Here is a 20,939-nt window from a genome sequence, read left to right as displayed (position 1 = left end):
ACAATGTGCTACGGCGCAACGACCACTTACGAGGCGCCCCGCATCGCACTTTGCACCCACCAATCACGCGGTGAGCGTCGAGCAATGCAGCGTTCGGCGCACCAACGAAACGTACGCCTGAGCAAGCGGAACGAACCAAAGAACTCCGTGTCTCGGAGGGGGAAACGATGTACGCCAGCAAAACGTCGTGATCGGCACGGGCAGAGAGATAGACAGATAGTGATCTAAAGAAAGGTAGGACGCTTGATTCTGCAACCCGTGAAGGATCACGGCGAAGCGTCGTCAGGGGAGAGGGAGTCCGGGCCGCGACGCGCCTCGCACCGGTCCCCGCACAGCCCTAATGCGCGCGTGACGCGCGAACTGTCGGGGCAGCGCCGTACATTGAGAGGAGGGGGTCTTCTCTGTTTGCCGCAAGATGGCTCTGCCTGTGCAGAAAGCGCAGAAGAAATCTAGCGGAAACGCACTTCGCTACTCGTGTAACTGCGACTTCTGTAAGTTACATGTTCATAATTACCGATATACACCACAGTATAACTTTCTACAGCTCGTTTCTTAGGCAACACCGATTTCACTAGAGGTGCTTTTGTACCGCTTTGAAGCGTCGAACTCGAGGCTGAGTGGTAGTGACTCCGTCTCACACTCCGGGGACCGTCGCTGTATTCCCACCCAGTCCATCTTGCAAGTTATTTTTATTCATGAAGTGCCTCCCGGGATTTATCGCTCACGGTCAACGCCGCCGACACCAGCTCCTTAACACTGCCGTGTTAAAATAACAAGTGCCTTTTGTGCTAATAATGAACTTCAAACTGCGATCACTCACCTTCTCCTGCAACCCCGATGCAATAAAATGCTAACATTACTATATGCTGTCATTCCAGTACTAAAATATCAAGAACAGAAAATGAATACTCATTAAACAAAGGCATTTATTTGTGCTCTGATGAAAGAGATGGTGAAAAGCTAAATTATTGAACAATCAATTGCTGTAAAAAGGTACACACGAGTAAAAAAAAGGTGCAAATAGAATAAGACAAAAAGTCTCTAGAATGAACCATGTATACCAGAGCCTAGACGCAACTAATACATGAATGGGTCTAACAGAAATTCGTATATCCCAAAAGATAATACCATAAAACAAAAATGCACCACCTAGAAAGCAGATCATTTAGACATTTGTACTATAACAATACGTATTACATTAAACATACCGTATTTACTTGTATCAAGGCCAGATCCAATAAGCCAACCCCTGAAAAGTCTGGAAAAAAAACTTGCCTTGCATGTAGGCAAAAAAAAGCGAGGACAATACATTCACAACGTGAAAACAGCACTTATTGAAAATGAACTTGCTGGGCTTTTCTCAGTCATCCTCGCTGCTGTTGTCCTGTAAAAACCCTCCTCGTTGCAGTGCATGCACAAAAAATATCCAGTTGCCCCCTCCAACGACGGACGTTTTTCTCATCGATGCTGAAGACCCACACAGCCTGAATGTTTGACAATGCCTATGCAGCTCGCACAACCTTTTCTTTAAAAGCAGCAGAATAGTGGCATTTGTGAGAAGCTCTGAAGGCATGAAGGGCAGTGAAATGGCTTCTCACCTGTGTAGATGTGCAGGCGATCTTTCAGGTAGGCCTCTTGTAAGAAGCTCCGAGAGCATAAAGGGCACTGAAACAGCTTCTCGTCTTTGTGGTTGCACAAGTGTCTCACACGGTAGCACTTTTCTGAGAAGCTCCAAGTGCATGAAGGGCACTGAAATGGCTTCTATTCTATGTGGATGCGCAGGTGTCTCGTAAGGTTGCTCTTTTGTGAGAAGCTTCGAGAGCATGAAGGGCACTGATGTGGCTTCTTGCCTGTGTGGGTGTGCAGGTGGGACTTTAGGGTGACCTTTTGTGAGAAGCTCTTAGAGCATGAAAGACACTGAAATGGCTTCTCGCCTGTGTGGGTGCGCAGGTGTTCCATAAGGTTGCGCTTTTCTGAGAAGCTCCTAGAGCATGAAGCGCATTGATATGGCTTCTCGCCCGTGTGGGTGCGCAGGTGTCTCATAAGGTTGCCCTTTTTTGAGAAGCTATAGGAACATGAAGGGCACTGATATGGCTTCTCGCCTGTGTGGGTGCGCAAGTGGAACTTCAGGGTGACCTTTTGTGAGAAGCTCCGAGAGCACGAAGGGCACTCAAATGTCTTCGCACCTGTGTGGGTGCGCAGATGTCTCATAAGGCTACACTTTTCTGAGAAGCTCTGAGTGCATGAAGCGCACTGAAATGGCTTATCGCCTGTGTTGGTGCGAAGGTGTTTCATAAGAGAGCCCTTTTCTGTGAAGCTCTGAGAGCATGAAGGACACTGAAATGGCTTCTCTTTTGTGTGGGTGCGCACGTGTCTCATAAGGTGGCCCTTTTCTGAAAAGCTCCGGGAGCATGAAGGGCATGGATATGGCTTCTCGCCTGTGTGGGTGCGCTGGTGGATTTTCAGGTGAGTCTTTTGTGTGAAGCTCTGAGAGCATGAAGCGCACTGAAACGGCTTGTCACCTGTATGGGTGCACATGTGTCTCATAAGGTTGCCCTTTTCTGAGAAGCTCCGAGAGCATGAAGGGCACTGATATGGCTTCTCGCCTGTGTGGGTGCGCAGGTGGGATTTCAGCTTTGCCTTTTCTGAGAAGCTCTGAAGGCACGAAGGGCATTGAAATGGCTTCTCACCTGTGTGAGTGCGAAGGTGGCTTTTCAAGTGAGTCTTTCGTGAGAAGCTCCGAGAGCATGAAGGGCACTCAAATGGCTTCTCGCCTGTGTGGGTGCGCAGATGTCTCATGAGGCTGCCCTTTTCTGAGAAGCTTCGAGAGCATGAAGGGCACTCAAATGGCTTTTCGCCTGTGTGGGTGCGCTGATGTCTCATAAGGCTGCACTTTTCTGAGAAGCTCCGAGAGCATGAAGGGCACGGAAATGGCTTCTCGCCTGTGTGGGTGCACAGATGCTCTTGCAGGCGGTCCTGTTGTGAGAAGCTCTGAAGGCATGAAGGGCATTGGAATGGCTTCTGATCTGTGTGAGTGCGAAGGTGGCTTTTCAGGTGGGTCTTTCGTGAGAAGCTCCGAGAGCATGAAGGGCATGGAAATGGCTTCTCAGCAGTATGGATGGTGGCATGCGTTTCCAGCTGAAATAGTTTACGAGTCTCGTAGTCACATGATTGAGATCGGTGGAGGCATCCTTGCTTGGAGTTGTCACATTTGGCAGTTGATGGAGAAATAGAAGGCCTCGATGCTGCACAAATACAACAAGAGAGTTACTATAAAATGCCAAATAAGAACACGGATGCTAAATTTAATGACAAGCTTTCTTGTTCATTACTTATTCAGGAAATCTTGAGGGTGATATTAAGTATGATGGAACAAAGAACTCTTAATGGTCCTTTTTAATTTACCAAATATTTCTGCATCTGAACGCTTTATGACCCTCTTTGTGAAGACCACCAATAAACCTTATCTTTCAGCAAAGCAAAAAATTACAAACTGACAGAATGTGGAGTGTTTGAGAACTTTCATGGATTTCTACGATCCTTAGAGAGCAGTTTAAAATGCTCTGACCCAGCTTGCTCTGTCAACCTCAATGAGCACTCGAGACTAGGAGGACACATTTAGCACTTACAAAACTTGATACAATTCACTGGCACAACCAATCTGTCTCCATTTGGGAACAAGCTGAAACTACAAGGAACTAGTTAAGAAATACCATATTTTTCCCCATATAACCCGGCAACATGTACAACCGGAAGCCTCTTTCAGAACAATTGCTGTGTGTGCACAACTCGACTAGTACTTGAATAGCATTATGATATATAGTTCTAGTGCACAAACTAGCAGAGAAGGACAACAAAAACGTTGGTTCTTGTTGTCCTTCTTTGCTCGTTTGTGGTTATGTGTGTGCTGGAAATACATTTCAAAATCCTTTCAGAACCACCCAGAAACAAAAAAAAAACACGCACACATAAACCACAGCAATAACGGTATACAACCCTCAAACGTGCACAGAAACAGGATCCATTTGCGGACAATCAACTTGTCCATGCGATATCTTCAGCCAGTGACTCTGTTCCACTGATTTCAAAGACGCTGCTGGGCCTTTGCGTACAGCTTATCATGACCCAAGTTTTACTTTGCTGGTGCCGTGTGCACTATTCACTAACTAGTAAATGCAAAATGACGACCCGTACAGAGGAGGACAATGACTGACAATGTAGAACTGGAGAAGGGTGCTTCAACACACAGGGCTGGAAAGACAGTGGGTTCCCCAGGAGTTAACAAAAGTTTCCGTAACCGTGAACTTTGCCCTGAAATGTGGTTCTGCTGCAGCACATGCTGTACAGACATGAAGCCGGACCTCAAATTGCAATTCCTAAGATCCGCATTCCGATCCCGACCTTGCTGTGAAATTTTTGCAATTTTTGGTACGGTTTACACACGCCAAAATACGGCGACTTATTCGTGTGTGATCTAGCTGTTCTTCAACCGAGAAAACTACTTGTAAACCTGTGCTTTCCTCAGTGTCATTTTTATAGGCTTAACAAAGTAGACATCTTCAGTCGCAGTTTTGTTGAAAGTTACAAAAAATTGACACATACTCTACTCCTTGTACTTTGTCAGCATAAAATAGTGGCAAATTATTGCTGGAACTGACAAGGAATGCTACAAACAAACCACTCCCTCTGCAAAGCGCAATGCATTTTAACGCGCTAGCAGGCGAAGGCATACGATAATGACACGTGTACTTATCTTTATCGGGCGACCACGTTTCGCCGCTTAACAACTATAATCGCACAGCGAGGGACGCATCCAACGTTTCTGGAAAGTTATCGATTCTTCTACCCGGCTGTCTGTTGTCGCCGAACCTTGTGTTATCTGATTTCATCGCGTAACGCGAATGGTGTAGAACTTTGTGGAAAGCACGCGGGTCCAAACGATTAGTCTGGAACATTCGACGACTGCTCTATAAAAGCCGACACGCTTGACCCGCTGATCGGATTTTCAACGATCGCTGACCGTGTTCGCCGCTATCGTTGTGCTATAAGTGTAGCCTGTATTGTGGGCACAGGTTCGCCCAATAAAAGGTAGTTTTGTCGTTCACAGTATTGCTACTGTGTTCCTCACACGTCACTCCACGTGACATCTGGTGAAGGTGCTTTACGTTCATGTACCGGACGCCCCCGACAAGCCGTAATCAAAGCCCGGACCGCAAAGACAACACCAGTGCTGTCCCGGAACATCGATTAAGCCGCCGGCTACAGCAGCTGGCCCCGGAACACGGAATTCTACCAGAGACGACCAAGAAGATCGTCAGAGAAGTTCGTCCAGAGACAACCAAGAAGACAGCTCCAATGGCAGCCGGAGCAGCCCCAATAGTTCTGCAGCAGCCCAGGGAGCCACCGACGTTCCGCGGTTACACATTTGAGGACCCGGAAAGCTGGCTGGAGACGTATGAGAGGCTGTACGTACGTATGGCTGGAGACGTATGAGAGGCATCGCTGTACATACGTACAGCGACGAAAAGCTGCGGCATGTCTATTTCGCACTGGAAGACGCCGCCAGGACCTGGTTCGACAATCGAGAAGCCACCCTAACGACGTGGGACCTGTTCCGAAGCGGCTTCTTGCAAACGTATACAAGCGTCGTGCGATAAGAGTGAGCCCAAGCTCTACTAGAAATTAGAATGCAGCTGCCAAACGAGACGATCACGATCTTCACGGAGGAGATGGCTCGTCTTTTCCGCCACGCCGACCCGGAAATGTCGGAGAAAAAGTCCGCTTCCTAATGCGGGGCGGCGTCAAGCAAGAACTTTTCGCCGGACTTATTTGTAACCCGCCGAAGACCGTAGCTGAGTTTTCTGCAGAGGCATCGACGATCGAGAAAACTCTGGAGATGCGCACCCGTCAATATAACCGCCAGGGGCTCACACCACAGTACGCCATCCAAGGACTGCGTTCCGACGACCTTCAAGAGACCATCAAGGCCATTGTGCGCGAAGAACTGCGCAAGGTCCTGCCTTCGTCACAGCCCCAAGTGGCCTCGATCGCCGACATCGTGAAAGATGAGGTTCAGCGATCGCTTAGAGTTCCTGAGGTGCAACCTCAGTTACCGCAGCCCAAGCCAGGAGCGATGACCTACGCCGCAGTCGCACGCCGTCAAGGCCCCCCTCTACGATCGCGCTAGGACCCTGTAATGGCGCAACTCCGACGTCCGCCGCGCCGCCGCCAGTACGCCCACCCGTCGACCAGCGCACCTACGCAAGGAAGACGGACATTTGGCGAGCCCCCGACCACAGCCCGCTCTGCTATCACTGCGGAAAAACCGGCCATGTATACCGCCGATGCCCATACCGTGACCTGGGATTGCGAGGCTTCGCCGTCAATGCACAGCGCCCGAGGGAAGGTGGACGCCCTCGTGACATCGCCGACTACCTCACCGCTACTCAGTGGAGCCCTCGACGACCATCCCGTTCGCTGTTACCAGGCCGCTACCTGTCTCCGCAGCGCCGTCCATCACTGGCCCCGCCCGGGGCCGGTCAGCGAGCTCATATCCGGAAAACTAAAAGCAGCAACCGATGGAGGTGCGGTTGCTGTTCGTCGAACTGACGAAAATCCTCCGCCGCCAACGTTGACGACGAAGAGACCATCTCGACGACATAATAAGAGCACGCCGCCGTCCCGACGAAGTCAGGAAGCAAAGACTACACCGACGAAAGACGACATGACGACGCAACGTTCCAGCTTCAGTTCAACACGACGCACCCATGATCCGACGCCAAGACCTAATTGCAATGCCAGACAAAGAACCACCGACCTCGACGTGCTTCTCGACGGCCACGCAGTTACCGCCTTAGTGGATACAGGAGCCGATTACTCCGTCATGAGTGGACCCATCGCCGCGCAGTTGAAGAAAGTTAAAACTGCATGGGAAGGCCCTCAAATTCGGACCGCTGGAGGACACCTCATCACGCCGACTGGAATCTGCACGGCAAGAAAAACTATTCATGACCGGACTTACCCTGCCACCTTCATTATCCTTGCAACAGTGTTTACGAGACGTCATTCTCGATATGGACTTCCTGAACCAACACGGTGCAATCATCGACTCAAGTCGCAGTCAATAACACTGTCGGAAGATAAAGCGATACCGCTGGGGAGCCCTCGTAGTCACCACGCCTTGAGTGTGCTCGAAGATCAAGTGACCATCCCGCCACGCTCCAGCATTGTTATTTCGGTCGGCACCGAAACACCCGCTGACGTAGAAGGCGTCATCGAAGGCGACCAACGTCTACTGCTAAACCGTGAAATTTGTGTTGCAAGAGGGATCGCTCGACTGCACGGAGGGAAAGCCAAAGCGTTGCTGACAAACTTCAGCCGGCAGTTCAAGCACAATAACAAGGGCACGACGAATGCGCGCATCGAGGAAATTCTGGAAACACGTAATGCGTCTGTCCTCGCGGAATCCGCCGCATCTACCCCGACAACCATGGTTCCCGAACCAGACTATGACATTAATCCAAATCTCCCTATGATTAAGCAACAGCAGCTCAGAAGTCTGCTCCGACGATACAAAGGCTGCTTTTTGACGTCAAGGATTCGAGAGACACCAGTCGCCAAGCATCGCATAATCACCGAGGAGTACGCTTGACCACTCCGCCGGAGCCCCTAGCGAGTATCGCGGCGAGAACGTGCAGCTATAAGAGAACAAGTCGACGAAATGCTGCTCGACGACATCATCCAGCCGTCCAAAAGCCCGTGGGTATCCCCTGTTGTCCTGGTAAAGAAAAAGGACGGAACACTACGTTTCTGCGTCGATTATCGTCATCTGAACAAGATCACGAAGAAGGACGTATGCCCCCTCTCACGGATAGACGACGCGTTGGATCGGCTCTGCAACGCTAAATACTTCTCGCCGATGGACCTCAAGTCTGGCTATTGGCGAATAGAAGTCAACGAAAGAGATTGCGAAAAGACCGCCTTCATCACGCCAGACGGCCTCTACGAGTTCAAGGTCATGCCATTCGGACTGTGCTCGGCGCCTGCAACGTTTCAGCGCGTCATGGACACGGTGTTAGCCGGACTGAAGTGGCAGACGTGCCTTGTTTACGGATGACGTCGTTGTCTTCGCCGGAAATTTCGACGATCACCTTAGGCGGCTTGCGACAGTGTTAGAAGTCATCAAGTCATCAGGGCTCATTCTGAAGCCAGAAAAGTGCCGTTCCGCTTACGATGAGCTTTTGTTCCTAGGCCACGTGATCAGCAAATCAGGAGTACGCCCCAACCCACAGAAGACAGCTGCCATTGCAAAGTTCCCGCAGCCAACCGACAAGAAGGCAGTGCGCAGATTCCTTGGCATGTGTGCCTACTATAGGCGCTTTGTCAAGGACTTTTCACGCATCGCGGAGCCGCTAACACATCTAACCAAATGTGATGTCGCGTTCAAGTGGGAAACGCCGCAGGCCAAGGCATTTCAAGAACTCAAACGACGCGTGCAGATGCCGCCGGTACTTGCACACTTCAACGAGGACGGACGCCGATACTGAAATCCACGCTGATGCCAGTAGCCTAGGCCTCGGTGCCGTCCTAGTCCAGAGGAAAGAAGGACTTGAAAGGGTGATATCGTATGCTAGCCAGTCGCTGTCAAAAGCGGAAAGCAACTATTCCACGACTGAAAAGGAATGCCTCGCCATCATTTGGGCTACAGCTAAATTCCGCACTTACCTCTATGGCAGGCCATTCAAAGTCGTCAGTGACCATCACGCATTGTGTTGGCTAGTTAACTTAAAGGACCCTTCAGGACGGCTGGCGCGATGGAGCCTCAGACTACAAGAATATGACGTCACGGTAATATACAAGTCCGGAAGAAAACACTCCGACGCCGACTGCTTATCGCGCGCCCCCATCGATCCCCCGCCGCAAGACGACGAGGACGACGTCGCCTTCCTTGGGATAATAACCGCGGAAGACTTCACTAAACAGCAACGAGCCGACCCGGAGCTATGAGGCCTCGTCGAGTATTTGGAAGGAAACACCGACGTTGTCCCTAGGGCATTTAAGCGCGGGTTATCTTCGTTCACGCTACAAAACAACCTGCTCGTGAAGAACTTCTCACCAGTCCGCGCCAGCTAGCTTCTTGTTGTACCGTCAGCGCTGCGTCTAGAAATACAGCACGCCCTACACGACGATTCAACCGCTGGGCACCTCGGATTTTCCCAGACGCTGTCGAGAATACAGGAAAGGTATTACTGGCCGTGTCTGACCGCCGACGTCGCCCGTTACGTCAAGACATGCCGAGACTGTCAACGACGCAAGACACCACCGACAAGGCATTCCAGCAGATTTGGATGGATTTGTTGGGGCCGTTTCCGATATCAACATCCGGGAATAAGTGGATCATCATGGCGACGCACTATCTCAACCGTTTTGCTGAAACTAAAGCTCTACCAAAAGGCAGCGCAGCCGAAGTGGCGAAATTTTTCGTCGAGAACATCCTGCTGCGACATGGTGCCCCAGAAGTCCTCATCACCGACAGAGGAACGGCTTTTACAGCAGAGCTCACCCAAGCCATTCTGCAGTACAGCCAGACAAGCCACAGGAGGACAACTGCCTACCATCCGCAGACGAATGGTCTCACGGAGCGCCTGAACAAGACGCTTGCCGACACGGTAGCAATGTACGTCGACGTCGAACACAAGACGTGGGACGCGGTCCTGCCATTCGTAACCTTTGCGTACAACACGGCGGTGCAAGAAACAACACAGATCACGCCGTTTAAGCTGGTTTACGGCAGGAACCCGACGACGACGCTTGACGCCATGCTGCCGCACGTCACTGACGAGGAAAATCTTGACGTCGCTAGCTATCTCCAGCGTGCCGAAGAAGCCCGACAGCTCTCCTGACTGCGGATCAAGAACCAGCAGAGGACCGACAGCCGACACTAAAACCTCCGACGACGCTTCGTCAAGTACCAGCCTAGCGACCGTGTTTGGGTCTGGACCCCAATACGCCGACGAGGACTCAGTGAGAAACTACTCCGACGCTATTTCGGACCCTACAAGGTCATCCGACGTATTGGCGCTCTGGACTATGAGGTTGTGCCAGACGGCATTTCGCATTCACAGCGGTGCCACGCACGATCTGTAGTTGTCCACGTGGTGCGTAGTCCACGTGGTCCACCCTTTTACGGACGCTGACGAACGTCGTCATTTTTGTTCTTTTCTTTGCTTGTCACTTTTAACATGTCATGTCACTTTTTAACAGCAGTTGAATAACCAGAAGTCTAATGGCTGGAAAATGGAGAAGGTGGCTGCAGTCCATAAATTGGCTCACGTGCACTGTCCTGAGGACCACCACCCTATCTCGACTAGCATTCCATGAAAACTTTTAAAGCGCCCAATATATTCTCACCCCATCCATTTTCTGAGAAGCAACTCATTCTTTCATCCATGTAAGCAGTGTTCTAAAAGAGCATTTTCATGTGATACACAACTTCTATGTTTCAATAATGACTTGTTTGTCACCTTAGATCAAGGACTTGATGTTGACTTGTGTTTTTACATTTTGCCAAAGCTTTCCATCCTGTAGTCATACTCTATCTCTTAATAAGCTTAACATTGAACTAAAGTGTTGCTTGGTAAAGGAGTCTGTTTCCAATCAAACTCAGTATATCGCAACTAATAACTGTTCATCTACTTATCACCAGTTCCATCTCAAGTGCCACAAGGATCCGTCTTGCGGATCTTGATATTCTTGATTTACATTAATGATCTTCCTAACTGAGCAATCAACTAATCCGTTAGCAGATGTCTGTAATATACTGCGTGATTACTAACCCTGGCGTTTCACTCAGTAAGGGCATCTCCACAACGTGCCACACCAGTATAGCAAATGGATAAGGAAACTTAACGCTGAGAAGTGTAAATCTTTCTGAATGTCAAGTATTGCAAACAATGGCAATAAACATAAATATATACTGAATGATGCATTGCTGTAATCAGTAGACGACCAGAAATATCTTGGCCTTCGTGTAACTAATGATCCGTCCCGGAATATGCATCTTAATTATTTTACTACTAATGCTGAACACGCATTAAAATATCTTGGTTGTAATTTTTCCTCTTCTGATGCACTGACACTCTAGAAAAACTTAGTTCGCTCAGAGCTAGAATACACAACTATTATTTGGGATAACAATTGAATGCCACAAAACCTTTGCACTTAGAAGATTCAAATTCAAGCAATTGGCTTTATTTCATCTAAGTATTCCTGCTATTCTAGTGCAACATGCACGAAGAAACAATTTGAGAGATTTCCTAATGCCGCAAGTGTGCGCGCCTTTGCCTATTCCCCAAGGTTTATCACTCCAACGACGTAGTGAAGAAATTACAGATCACACCATCTTTCTACATTTTCATTGAGATATGACCACACATATAAAATTGGCCTTCATTAAAAACAACAATCTGTCATAGTATTGCTTACCCTATTTTTTTGTATAACTGTCCTGGCATTTTTCTGCTTTGTTGCCACTCCATTCTGTGTTGCCTACAGGACTTGAAAGTAGGAATAATTAAAGTAATAACTAAAACTGTATATAAGGTTTACCCATTTTAACTCAACTTGAGAAAATGTGATTACACGGTCTTGTACACATTGCAAAATATCACACTTAAACATTTTTGGTGCACTAAATTTCCTATAATAAAATTAATACGAGCTGCAAAATCTGGCGGAATAAAGCTTGTGCAGGAAACCAACATTTATTGTGCTTCCCTGACGCACTGTCAAAGAATGCAGCGACTTCAGCCGGCAGCATTGTAGGGTTACATTCACCAGCTTCCGAATACCTCGGAGGCTAATTTTTAAGCACTTTGAAACTTGTCAGTGGCATTGCCTTGGCAGTGCTAGATATGGAGCTGGTTCCTGCGATTACTTCGAGTTCCCCAGACCACATCGGATTGCAGCACAGCTAATTGAGGAATGCAGAAGCAGGAAAGCGCATTCCAGAGAAGCGGCCGAGCAAACAAGTTTAAGGCAACAAGTTTACGTGCCAACAAGTTCGTGCGCCGCCGGGATTAGCAGGTGGGCATCCGACAATGAAGCAGGTGCAGCCCTCCCCTTCTCATTGTTCGAGGTGCATTGCCAGTCTGCGAGGCAAGACCGCAGCAAGCCGCCAGGTGTGACACCACGACACGGGCGCCTACCATTGGCTGAAAGTGGCGTCATCGGAGTGGACTCTCCCATTGGTCAAACATGACGTGACTTGCAGTGCTCGAAGGGTTTATAAGAAGCCCTCCAGAGAGACCTGAGGATTCTGGGACATGCCCTGATTCCCTGATTCACCTCTCTCGAACTTCTTGCCGCGGGCCGCAGCGTCCGAGTTGCTGCCGGCCCGTAATGACAGTACGTCTGTTACCTGACGCTCACCTCCTTGTACATAATGTAGAATAAATCTCCCAAGTTTTTGGTATTCCATCCCGAAGTCCGTACCCCAAACCCGACATCTGGTTGGCAGCGGTAGGATCGCCTCCGAATGCATCAGCTGGTGGCAGCGCTACGGATCAACCTTCATCGAGAAAGATCATAAGGAACCGGGAAGAGCGAAGAAGAGAGAGCCTTCGTCGAAAGAGGTCCGAAGAAACTGGGAGTTGCGAAGAAGGAGCGAGCCTTCGACCCAGGGAGTCCGGAGGAATCGGGAGCAGCGGACGAATGAACCGGATGGCAGGGTGCTGCAACCGTAAGTGAGCGCGTGGTTTTTTTCCTTATGAATCGCCAGACTCAAAGGTTGTGTGTTCAATTTTGATAGTTCTGGGAATCGGGAGTTTGTTGCATTGTGTGTTAGCACAAATTAATTAAGGAAAACAGTTTTAACCACCTGTCGGGGCAGCTGCCATGGATCTTAGAAGGTTGACGAGGTTAGACTTGTTGTTGGTGTGCGACGATTTGGGAGTTGAGGCGGACGAACGGATGAAAACACCAGCTATCATAAAGGCGATTGAAGATAGTGGCAATGATGAGAAAAGCATTGAGCTTGCTTGGGAGGTGATACAGGAGCCACGGGAGCGAGAGCGTCGTGTACGTTTGCGAGCGCGTCGAGAACTTAGGAGTGAGCTTAGGAGTGAGCGTCAGCGTGAAGAACGCGAGAATGAACGGAAGCAGGAGCTTCAAGAACTTACTCTTAGGTATGAGCGTCACGGACGTGAGAATGAACGCGAACGTGAGCGAGAGGAAAAGTATGAGAGAGAGAAGGCAGCACTGATCAAAGAGATACAGTATTGTGATCAGTTATTGGCACAGAGACAACGGCTGTCTGAGAATTCTGTACGTAGTACAGAGCGAAAGAATGAGCAAGTGTCTCGCAGATTTTCGCCAGAAGCCGACGAAAAGAGTAGTACCTGTGAGATTGGCTGCCGATTCATAAGTGAAGGAAGAAAGCTAGCTGCTAACGATGCCTTAGTGGCAACAGAGGCCGTTAAAGGCCGCAAGGAGAGCGACGAGGTGCTGTGCCAACAGATGACTGTGGAGACAGCTAGGCCAGCTGCGAACAAATTGGCACAGTTACCGCGTGTGTGCGTCGCTGGTAATGTTAGCGAGGTTGCTAGCGAAGGAAAGGGTACTTTTGATCCGACAGAAGCGAGCACCCATGTAGAGCCAGATGTGCGTGCAGAAATGAAGTGCGAGCTGGACGATGCAGTTGAGAATAGTTCTCGGGGTGGCGAGCTCCGTAGCTCACGAGAGAACAACTGCATTGTTCAGGGATCGGTGCGGCTCTCCGCCAGTCTAGATGGCCTAGAGAGGGATGATTCAGTCGTTAATCATTCGGACTGTGCGCGTGAGACAGCGATCGATACCGACGGGCTGTGTGCCGATTCACAGCGTGAGCTGGGCAATGTAGTAGAGGGCAGTTCGCAAGAGTGCGAGTTGTCTTACTCGAGTAAAGCCTACTGCATTGTGCCAGAGTCGGTTGAGCTGTCCGCCAGTCGAGGCAGAGAGAGAGTAGATTTAAATGTAAGTCACTCAGACTGTGCGGGTAAGAGACCGATCCGGGCCGACGAAATGTGTACCGGCCAGCACGAGGCACGAGGCGACATGAAAACGAGTGCAAGGAGAAAGCGCCGTAAGAAGAAGCGCAGTAAAGACCGGAAGACGGTAATTAATGTAGCGCCGCCAAAAATGGCGAGAAACCCAAAAGGGCAGGGCGCGAGGAAGAAGGTGCGGTCGTCTAGGACGATGGTGACGCATCCAAAAAGTTCGAGCCACCGGTCAAAGGGGGACCGCGAAGAATGTTCTGTACGGACGCGGACAAAGGGCACGAGGCAGCTAAGCTCCTCGTCATTCCGTAGTTCTTTTCATAGCTCAGCGTGCAGTTCGAAGAAACGCGAGGTGGCAGGACGAGACCAGGTGGGGAGTAGCGACGCGGTCAGTCGAGGTCCTGTTGAAAGCGGGGCGGGAGGACGCAAATTGGCAGTAGACCGTAACGTCTTGGGGGAGCTGATAGTGAATCAGCCCTTTTGTTGTCTCTCGGCAGCCAGAGTAGCTTTCAGACCACGTCCACCCCGGGTTAGACTCAAAGTATGAGTCAGACGTAAGCGTTTGCAAAGGGAGGCCAAGAGCCCTTCCGTAGAAGTAAAACGTGTTAGTTTGTTTTATTTTTGGGCATCGGAAAGTTTTCGCGATTTGAGAGTAGGATTTCTTTCAATGTGTAAGGTTTGAGCTTTGTTTGTGTTTTCGTTCGAGAAGCTCAAGATTCGAAAGATGAGGTTTGTGTAAACATGTAGTCTCGCGAGATGCTCATTAATAAGTAAATAGGCTTTCTTTTTGTGTGTGTGAGTAACCTGAAGGTCAAGGTTATCGTTCAGAGGCCTATCGTAACGCGCGTGTGTGTTATTTAACCTTCTTTCTTTTTAAGTGTTTTTGAATTTTGTAAGGTTAAGCGCGTAGATTTTCAGTGAGTGCATGATTTGCACGGAGAAGCGTTCTTAGTTCCATTAGCGCGTGTCCTGTGTGGACGGAAGGAAGCAGACTTTATGACTGGGTTGCTAGTGTGTGTGGAGGGCAGCCGTATTCTGACTTCTTTAGTGAGCGTGCGTGGAAAGAGTTAGTAGAAGACGCATTATTTTAAGAGTTCTGCGGAGTGTGTAAGTCCCGCAAGTTTAACTGTTCGTTTATGTCACGTGTCCTGTAGGACTTTCAGGGAAGAAACGTAAGTAAGCGTAAATGAAAAGTTTGCCTACAACGCAAGTACGCGTTTTGTTTAGTGACCACAAGGCTAGTGCGTTTGTGATTACGTACTTGTGAGGTTGACCAGATTGTTCAGTGGCACCAATACGTGCGATAAGTACGCCACTGCGATAGATTGGAAACATGCTGTTCGTGTAGTTAGGCCACTTAAGTTATGTTCGGCTGTTTTCATTTGTTGTTTGCATCGTCAACGACCCTTTTGTTTTTCAACAACAATAGTACTCTGGTCTTGTCGGCAATCGAGGAGAAATGGATAGCTGTTTGGAAGGGTGGTTGGAACTGTTGTCAAAATTGGGGAACTAACAGATCAGGGTTGATTTTGACTCAATAATAGCCTGGCGAGTCAGGGGTGAAGAGCCTGCGCTTACACGTGGGGCAGCGCTGTGTTGTTTTGTTTGTTTGACGTCTGTTCTGCAGGGCCAAGGATCCCGAAGTTCGTCAAACGAGGCTCGACCCCAGTACCCTGCAGCTTCTATCAGCGTTCCTCATGGCCAGCGAATTGAGTTCACCGGCCATTCAGAACTACCGGGGCGAGGACGAGCTGTTAGATATGGAGCTGGTTCCTGCGATTACTTCGAGTTCCCCAGACCACATCGGATTGCAGCACAGCTAATTGAGGAATGCAGAAGCAGGAAAGCGCATTCCAGAGAAGCGGCCGAGCAAACAAGTTTAAGGCAACAAGTTTACGTGCCAACAAGTTCGTGCGCCGCCGGGATTAGCAGGTGGGCATCCGACAATGAAGCAGCTGCAGCCCTCCCCTTCTCATTGTTCGAGGTGCATTGCCAGTCTGCGAGGCAAGATCGCAGCAAGCCGCCAGGTGTGACACCACGACACGGGCGCCTACCATTGGCTGAAAGTGGCGTCATCGGAGTGGACTCTCTCATTGGTCAAACATGACGTGACTTGCAGTGCTCGAAGGGTTTATAAGAAGCCCTCCAGAGAGACCTGAGGATTCTGGGACATGCCCTCATTCCCTGATTCACCTCTCTCGAACTTCTTGCCGCGGGCCGCAGCGTCCGAGTTGCTGCCGGCCCGTAATGTCTGTACGACTGTTAATTGACGCTCACCCCTCTTGTAAATAATGTAGAATAAATCCTCCCAAGTTTTGGGTTTCCATCTCGAAGTCCCGTACTCCAACCCCTACAGCAGCTAGGCGTGCTCAAGACATAAAGGCCACCGATTGCGCCTCATGAAGTATCGGCAGAGGACTTGTCATAGTAGACAACTCACTGGGTTTTTCGCAAATTGCTTTGATTGCGCATGCACCGCATGACTTCAAGAGGTGCCAGTGGTGGGGCTCTCCACATAGCAATGCCACGGCTCCCGTATTCCCGCTAGCAGTGACCACAAACAATGATGGCATCATGCCTGCTTGTAAACACGAAAAAAAAAAATTAAAAGGCGACTGCAAGCCGAAGGTACTGCGACTATGTTGAACTGAAGAGCCTTCCCACATGGGCAACTGGTGATAATGATGGTAAACAGGAGCCGCTTGCTTAGTTGGAACAAGTGTGCCGACACAAAGAGCATGCATGCTCACAATTTAGGGCATGTTTGTTGCCAGACCCAACCTTCCTAGCTTTTCTAGACATGTACTGTCTATGAATATTAAAGCAAAGGTAGTGCTGATGAATGATTTAGTTCTCTGCAGTTGTCAGTCTCAAATAGGGGTTCACAAAACCATGTTCAGGGTATATGAAGCCTGTGCGCACAAGTTGAATTCAAGAGTACAGTTGGCAGTGAATCACACCTTTCACAAGGTTATGCAAGTTGGTGCTTGCCAACCACGGTAATTAATGAAAGAGGAAGCCATATAATCACTGCGATTACACATGCAGCACTTGGCACATAACAGAAAATCTTCATCTCGGTAAAGTTGACAAAGTCCATGTTGACAGTCTGGTAACCCTAGCATCCGGCGTGATGCAGGCTAGTTATGACGGTACAAATGTTCGAGGGTACGAAGTCGGGGTCTGTGAAAGTAAGTGCCAAGGAAAGCTGCAATGCATATTGTGCGGCGAAATTCTTGCAGAAAGCTCCTTTTGACTGAACCAAGCTAGCCTGCCACCGGACAAAGCATCCATCCTATGAAAACAAGGACCTCGACTTCTTAAAGTACAAAATTTTGAAAAGTCGACCATTTTACTGTACATCTCATGATGATTCCCCGCCACCTTTTTTTGAGCGAAATGAATTTTTGTGCTATCCAAGAGATTTGTACAGAGATTATACTATAAATATTTGCCCTGCTGAAATGTATAGCAACTTTCTTACATTTTATTTTTGTACTTGTTTACAGTTGCCAACCACCAGGCAAATCAGGCATTTCAAAAGAATGAATTCACCGAGAAAAAAATAGTCACTTTATTCACCAAGCTGCTTAAACAACTCGTCAATATGTTTCTCCGGGGTGGTGCATTTCAATATGAATAGATCAGCTTGCACGTCAACAAAGGTGACATTCTCACTGTAAACAGCCGAAAGCACCATGCAGACTCGCATTAGATTAAAGTTAGTTGGGAGCACAGTCACTAGCTCTTCTCTGCGAGAGTCCAATTCATCTACTTACAGCACCTGACAAACTATCTTGTCGTTAGTAAGTACAACATAAAACTAGATGTCGTCAGCACTGGTGAACTGCTCCAACGTCATTTCGATATGCAAATGCATATGCAGATAAAGGGGACTGATCAGGCTTGTTAGGGTTGCAATCATTGCATGATGACAGCATTTCATGTTGGATCGTGACACCTGCATGGCTCTGGATTGTGTGCTCGGTCCTGGTTTCCATGCATCTAAAAGCATGGCAACTGGTGAGATCACTTCAATGTTGTGGCTCTTGCCACTGTCCATGCGCATAGCACCATGTGAATAAGCCCACGTGACCGATGGACCTGCTTGAGAGTACAGATAATCCCTTTGTCCATCGGCTGTAGGAGTGATCTGAAGTTAAGCGGCAACAATTCCACTTGCATTGCTTTGAGGTCTTTGACATGGCCATGCACAACACAATTGCCTATTATCATTAGTGCTTAGTGTCCTTGGCGATCCACCTTCCTCTCAAGCTTGAGAATGCATTCTTTGAAAAGGTGTTCCATTATCCACGCCCTCTTGTTGGCTTCGTAAAGCACTTGAGCACGCACTCTCTTGAAACATCTCAGACTCTTTGATCTACTGATAACAAGCATTAGAAGCTTTTCAATTCCCAGAATGCTGCTGCCAAGGACAACAGTCGGCCGTTCCTTGCTATGCTTGCCACCGTGGCAAGGGTACCCAGTGAATGCAGGGGTTTCTTCAGGTACCAACTTATACAGTCAAACTTCGTTAATATGTACCCGTTTAATGTGTAATTGCGGTTTAAACGTAGTTGCGAAGATTCCACTACCCAGCCCCCATTGAACTCCATGTATTGGCTCACCGCTTAAGCCGTAGTCGCTCAGTGCCCACCAAACGGTTAGTGTGTACTATTTTCTTTCTTGTTTTACATGCACATGCACAAAATCAGGAAAACCTCATGTGGGCAGCCGTTCGATTCTCGAGTTGCGACACCCAGACAACAGCCGACGTTAGACATAGCCACCATGACGTATTTCCTGCTCATACAGCTGTTGCCGATTGCAGTGCAGAAAAGCATGGCCTTTTATATTGCCTTCCAGTGACGCGAAGCTGCCGGCAGGGGTTCAAATTCGTTGTCACCGTCGAACCCAATCCAATCCAATTCAAATAGCAAACGCACAGAAGCACATTTTTTATATGCATTTCTATGCTTACCCGACGAGAAAAATGTCCCTCCGTCCATCCCATAAGACGACCGCTTTCAAGATAAAGCCCGCAGCAGCGAGCGACTGTACTGACTGTACCTTCACGCTGCCTGTCGCTTCAACGCAAATGAGGCGGCGAGAACACAGTGCTCACAAACCTCTCAGCACAAGCCGTACCCTGCCCCTTTCGCTGATCGCTTTCAAGATGTGGCACCGTGGGTCTCTCTTCAGCGCGCAGCGGTGGAAAGCAAGCGTGGAGCTATTGGCAGTCGACACTCTGTCCGCATTGATTGTTTTGAAGATATGGTCCGTGCGGCCGTTTCATATATGCAGACACCGTGGTGCACATTTGCTAATGGTTCATAATGGTTTGACACGGATGGATAAGGCGCTAATGAACGATAACGGCTTATAATGATCGGAACGTCATTAGCGCGTCGGGCTCCACTATCTGCAGTAGATTGCTTGCGTTATCAATGCACTTTGCGTCATTCGTGTCGTCGCAGCGTTGTCATTTGCACTGGCCGAATTAAGTTCCACAATGCTTTCTAACATCTCCCAGAGAAAAGTTCCTGTGTGACTTTTTTTCTTCAATCTGCCAGTGTGTTTGTGGTCGTGTTGTTGAATGATCTTTGCTGCCGCGTGTCGTGTTTATGTTAACAAGATGCCGACCTCGATGTTCTTACATCCGTGGACTTCTCAGATAGCGAAGTTGTTGCCGCTGTTGCATCACAGAACGCCTACGTTGCACCGCGCCCATCTTCAAGTGAAACTGATGATGATGACCATTGTGGAAGTGGACGGCCCTTCATTATCTGATGTGGCGCATGCTTTGAGAGTCAAGTGAGCTTTCGCAGAGAAACGGGGCCTCGTGGACAAAATCGCTCGCGCCCTTACCGAGTTTGAAAATGTCGCAGCAAGGCCATGATGGCGGCAAGTGAAGATCGTCGATTTTTTGCTACCTACCCACAAGTCAAGCCTGACTAGTATGTGTGTTTGAGAGTATTGTGATGTAGTTCTTTTCCGGCCGGTAAGTAGCTCCTTAACTGGCATTGTCGGTTAATTCGAACATAATTTATTGCGTACCTAAACATTGTTCCCGGCCGACATTAATTAATCAGGTTTGGCTATAAAATAGCCCAGGTTTGTCCCAGTTAACTGTGTCCCTGGACCCGAACTGTTGATGCAACGACTGTAGCCTACTACAACGATAACTTTCAACAGACCACTCGTCTACAGTGGCACTTTCACGACACACACTGAAGCTGGCCCAACCTCGCAATATTATACACACCATGGAGTTACACAAGGCGGTGTCTTGAGTCCCACGCTTTTCAACCTTGTACTCATTGGTCTCGTGGAACGACTGCCGAACACAGTTAAAATATCAATGTATGCCGACGACATCTGCGTCTAGTGTGACACGACCACAAGTACACGCAAGGCTTCAAAAAGCTGCGACGTCAACATCAACGTATCTAAATCAATAAGGCCTCAAGATAATTTAAGTACTCTTTTCAGCAAAGAACTCCTTAAACAAAATAATCTTGTAAATAGACCTAAACAGGCATCCAAAGCTGCATGCCGCGTCAAACACTCGGGGCAGCATGCATGCTCGGTGGGAGTGGTCTACGTCATTCCACTTTTGTGCGGCAAGATGTACTTTGGGAACAGAGGAAGCTGCCTTAACATCCGCCTTAGGGAGCACCAAAGTGCGATCAGGAATGAAACAGGTTATAATCTGGCCGCGCATTGTAGAGTTTGCTCATGCAAACTTATGTTTGAACAAACGGAAATATTGCATAAAAATATGCTTCAAATTAACCGTGAGATTGTAGAGGCCTACATCATGCATGTGAACTCAGGCGCATGCGTCAGCCAGACTTCATCACTCTGCAGGATAAAGAAACTGATTTTTTGAATGGCAAAATAGGC

At 48.8% G+C, this 20,939-nt stretch overlaps 1 protein-coding gene across 1 annotated transcript in view; it reads right to left on the bottom strand.

Annotated features, from left to right (window-relative positions):
• Positions 1 to 902: 902 nt before the first annotated feature.
• Positions 903 to 20,939, bottom strand: part of LOC139048760 (zinc finger protein 84-like) — a 28,705-nt gene continuing 8,668 nt past the window's right edge. The window contains exon 2 of the mRNA XM_070523341.1: positions 903 to 3,245. Coding sequence (XP_070379442.1) covers positions 1,762 to 3,245 — 1,484 coding nt within the window. The 3' untranslated portion in view covers positions 903 to 1,761. The remainder of the gene's footprint in view (positions 3,246 to 20,939) is intronic.

The sequence above is a fragment of the Dermacentor albipictus genome, chromosome 8 (genome assembly GCF_038994185.2).
Source record: "Dermacentor albipictus isolate Rhodes 1998 colony chromosome 8, USDA_Dalb.pri_finalv2, whole genome shotgun sequence".
Lineage (NCBI taxonomy): Eukaryota > Metazoa > Arthropoda > Arachnida > Ixodida > Ixodidae > Dermacentor > Dermacentor albipictus.
Note: the sequence above shows the minus strand (reverse complement) of the source record. Positions and strands in the feature narration are given on the sequence as shown.